Here is a 3,769-nt window from a genome sequence, read left to right on the forward strand (position 1 = left end):
GGGCCCCATGGATAGGAACTACCCCAGCGCCGGCTTCGGGGACCCGCTGGGCGCCGGCCCGGGATGGAGCTACGAGCGCTCGGCCAAAGCCAGGTGAGCAGGGCCGGGGCTGCCCCCACCGGGGACGGGGGGGCTGCCTGGGGTCGGGGCCCCTGCGCGCACAGGCACACACAGCCCATGCATGGGGTTAGGGGGCTCCTGGCAACCCCTGCCCTGTGCAACTCCCCTGCACCCGCCTGGGCCCTCTGCGTACAGAGATTCCCCCCTGCACACACACACACACACACACACACACACACAGCTGCGCGCACACACTCCAGGCATGGGGAAAGGGGGCTCCTTGCAGCCACTGCCTTGTGCATGGGGGGTCAGGCCCACTTGCGGCCTCCGTGGAGAGACATCCCCCCGGGCACACGTATACACACACACACTCTGCATGGGGGGAAGGGGGGGTTCTTTGCAGCCTTTGCCTTGTGCAATCCCCCTATGCACTCACTTGGGGCCTTTGCATACAGAGAGATCCCCCCGGAGTGTGTGCACGCACACACACACTCTCTCTCTCTCTCTCTCTCTCCAGGCATGGGACAAGAAGGGGCTCCTTGTATCCTCTGCCTTGTACATGGGGTCCAGGCCCACATGGGGCCTCTCCATGGAGACATATCCCCCCTAAACAGACACACATACATACATACATACTGCATGCATGGGAGGGTCTGGGGTCCAAGTCCCCCCTTTGCAGCCCCTGTCTTGTGCATGGGAAGAAAGGAGGCTCCTTGCAGCCCTGCTTTGTGCATGGGGAAGGAGGATCCCCTTCCCTTTCCTCCCTCCAGTGCACCCCCATCCCCCCAGGGAGGGTGGCTTGGGGATCAGGCTCACTTGTGGTCTCTCCATAGAGAGAGAGATGCCCCCCTTCCCTTCCACCCACCCACCCACACACACACACACACACACACACACACACTCTCTGCATTGTGGGGGGGGGCCTTGAAACCCCTGCCTTGTGCATGCAGTGCTGTCCCTTCCTCCCGTAGCACCCCTGCATGTGGAAGGAGGTGCAGGAAGGGGCTTCCTTGCAGGCTGCATAGGGAGTGGGGCTGCAAGAAGAAGACTGCTGCCTTGTTCTGGACTGGAGAAGGGAGGGGGGGGCCTTGGGGAGCTGGGAGGGTTGTGAGCCCCACCCCCTCCAAGTAGATGCACAGAGTTGGGGTGCATGGCTGCCCCCCACTTCCATGCACATGGGGTTTCAGCCCCCAGAGCACCAGAGAAGAGGATGCATCAGGTCCCCCCCCTCCTTGCTATGGGCATGAGAGGAGGGGGCATTGGGGGCCCCACTTTGTGCATGGGTAGGGGGTGGTGTTGGCCATTCCTGGTGGCTGTATTGGGGCAGGGGCCCCTTCTGGCTGAGTGGCCAGGTTGCAGAACCTGTGATATGGGGCTGGAGGACAGGCCCCTCGGAGGGCAGAGCTGGGGGGGGGACAGGCAGGGGCTGGCAGCAGAGGCTGATGTTGGTCTCAGTGGCTTTGAGGTACAGCCTGGGAGGCTCTGTGGAGACTGATCAGCTCTCAGGGAGCAGATGCTGGTTTCCATGTAGGGCAGCCCATCAAGCATGCAATTCAGGATTCCTGGCTTTGAGATCCCCAACTCCAGCTCTGACCCACCAGACCTCACTCCTCCAGGAACTGGGACAGGACCTAGGAGTCCTGGCTCCCAGCTGTGCCAGGTGCGACCTGCCAAACCCCACTTTCCACACCAGGCTGGATGTAGAATCCAGGTGTCCTGACCCCAGTGCCTTGTTGGACAGTCCATTCACCAGCTGGAATGGAGGCTGTAGACAGGGAAGTGAGAGCACCCCCTCTGCTGTGCCGCACCCCAAAGGTGGCCGCATCTCAGTGCAGGGTGGGGGTCCCTGTAGGACCAATGAAGGCAGCCTCCAGACTATTACTCTGATTCCTGGACACCTGGGTTGTATCCCAGCTCTGAGAGGGAGGTGGGGTGTAGTAGGTTTGAGCAGGGATTGCTGTGAGCCCGGATGCCTGGGTTCTACCTCAGCTGTAGGAGGGAAGTGGCAACTGGTAGGTTATGACGAGGGGGTGCTGGGAATGAGGACACCTGGGTTCCATCCCAGCTTTGATGTGGCCTTCTGCTGAGTGCCTCAGTATCTCCTAGCAGCCTGGACACGCTCTAGTCTGGGCATCAGAGTGGTTTCCAGACACCAACTGGTAGGGCAGGCAGGGGTCACTGAGGCTGCTATATTGTGGCGCTGTTGCATGGTCCACAAGGTCAGAGCAGAGAAGGGTTGGGAGCCCGGATGCCTGGGTTCTTTCCCTGTTCTAGGAGGGGTGTGAGTGGGGTCTACTGGGTTAGAGCTAGAAGGCTGGGAGCCAGGGTTCTGTCCCAGCTCTGAGGGAATGTTGGCTCAGAACAGAGTCAGGGTTGGGAACTAGGATGCCTGGTTTCCCTCCCATTCTGGGAGCGGGAGAGGGGTCTAGCAGGTCAGAGCTGGGAGCCAGGTTGCTTGTGTTCCCGCTACCAGCCTGGGAGGAGCGGGGCTGTGCAGTCTGGACCTCAGATCAGCCAGGGACAACTGGGGCCTACCTGTACCCATGTGAGCTTTCTCCATCCATGCTGTCTTCCCAGGGGTGTGTTGGGTGGGGGTGGGGAACAGAGCCACTTCCACCCCCTGATCCTGGGTGCAGTTCCCAGCCTGGGGCTGTGACTCTCCCTTGCTCTGCTTCCCCCACCCCCTGCCTCTTGTGCCCTCTGGCAGAACCCTGCCTGGGACCTGCATTCTTTGCCCCCAGGGGCAAGAGTTTGCAGTGGGCATCACCTGGGTTTGCCCCTGCATTGGCTCCATGCTCCTTTCCCACTCCCCAATGCACACAGACCAGGGTGCCTGCTGGGTCCCCCATGCTCAGGAGGCAGCTCTGGGGTGTCAAGTGCTTGCTGCCTTTGCAGCCCAACCTGTGGCCATGTGTCTTGCTGTGCCAGCTGGGCAATGTCCCCCTGGCATTTTGACTATGCAGTGTCTAATGTTTGGCTTTGCAAGCACCATGGCCTTCCCAGAGAGGGTGCCCAGCAGCCCCACTAGCAGGCTAGAGGGTTGTGCCCACCATGTGGGGCACCATCCTCTTCCACCTCCCAGCCTTGGCCCTGGTCTTCCACAGGCCTCACGTCTGCCTGATGCAGGTGGCAATGCCCCTGTGGTCTCTGCTGGTGGGATCTCCCCATACCCCTGTGCCCCATTCTGTAGGGCAACCCCAGCTGCACTGGGGGGTGGCACTTACCTGTGGTGGGGGGTTCAGGTGTAACCCAGAGGATGGCTGGACATTGCTGTACAGGCTGTCCTATCTTCTGGGTAGTAGGACACTAGTGGGTGTAGGCTGGGGAGGCACTCTGCAAAACCCAAGCAGGGCTGCCTGGCACAGAGTGCATACCCATCCCCTGGTGCCCAGGCCCCTGCTCCACACATGGCCCAGAGCAGGCCACTTCTTTGCTGTGGTCACCAAAGTGGGTAGATGTGATCTCTGGTGGTCCAGCCCCTGTGCTCCCACTCCCTCACCCAGTCTAGGGTGTATCGGGGGGGGCGCATCTGCGTGGCTGTAGGGATGAAGAGCAGAGCTGAGAGTGGGGGCTGGTAGTAGGATGCCTGGGTTCCCTCCCAGCTCTGTTGCCCGGCAGCTGCCTCTAGGGAATGGATGTCTGGAGAAATTGAAATCCAGCCTGTTCTAGGGCGGGAAAGAGCCCGGGGTGGGCAGCGGGCTGCAGGCCA

The 3,769-nt window shown here is 61.2% G+C and overlaps 1 protein-coding gene across 1 annotated transcript in view; it reads left to right on the plus strand.

Annotated features, from left to right (window-relative positions):
- Positions 1-6: 6 nt before the first annotated feature.
- The window catches only part of PRR12 (proline rich 12), a gene marked incomplete at its 3' end in the record, with an annotated part of 18,749 nt that continues 14,986 nt past the window's right edge, over positions 7-3,769 (plus strand). The window contains exon 1 of the mRNA XM_006015037.2: positions 7-93. Within this exon, the coding sequence (XP_006015099.1) occupies positions 8-93 (86 nt within the window). The remainder of the gene's footprint in view (positions 94-3,769) is intronic.

The sequence above is a fragment of the Alligator sinensis genome, unplaced genomic scaffold (assembly GCF_000455745.1).
Source record: "Alligator sinensis unplaced genomic scaffold, ASM45574v1 scaffold647_2, whole genome shotgun sequence".
In the NCBI taxonomy this organism is placed as follows: Eukaryota; Metazoa; Chordata; order Crocodylia; family Alligatoridae; genus Alligator; species Alligator sinensis.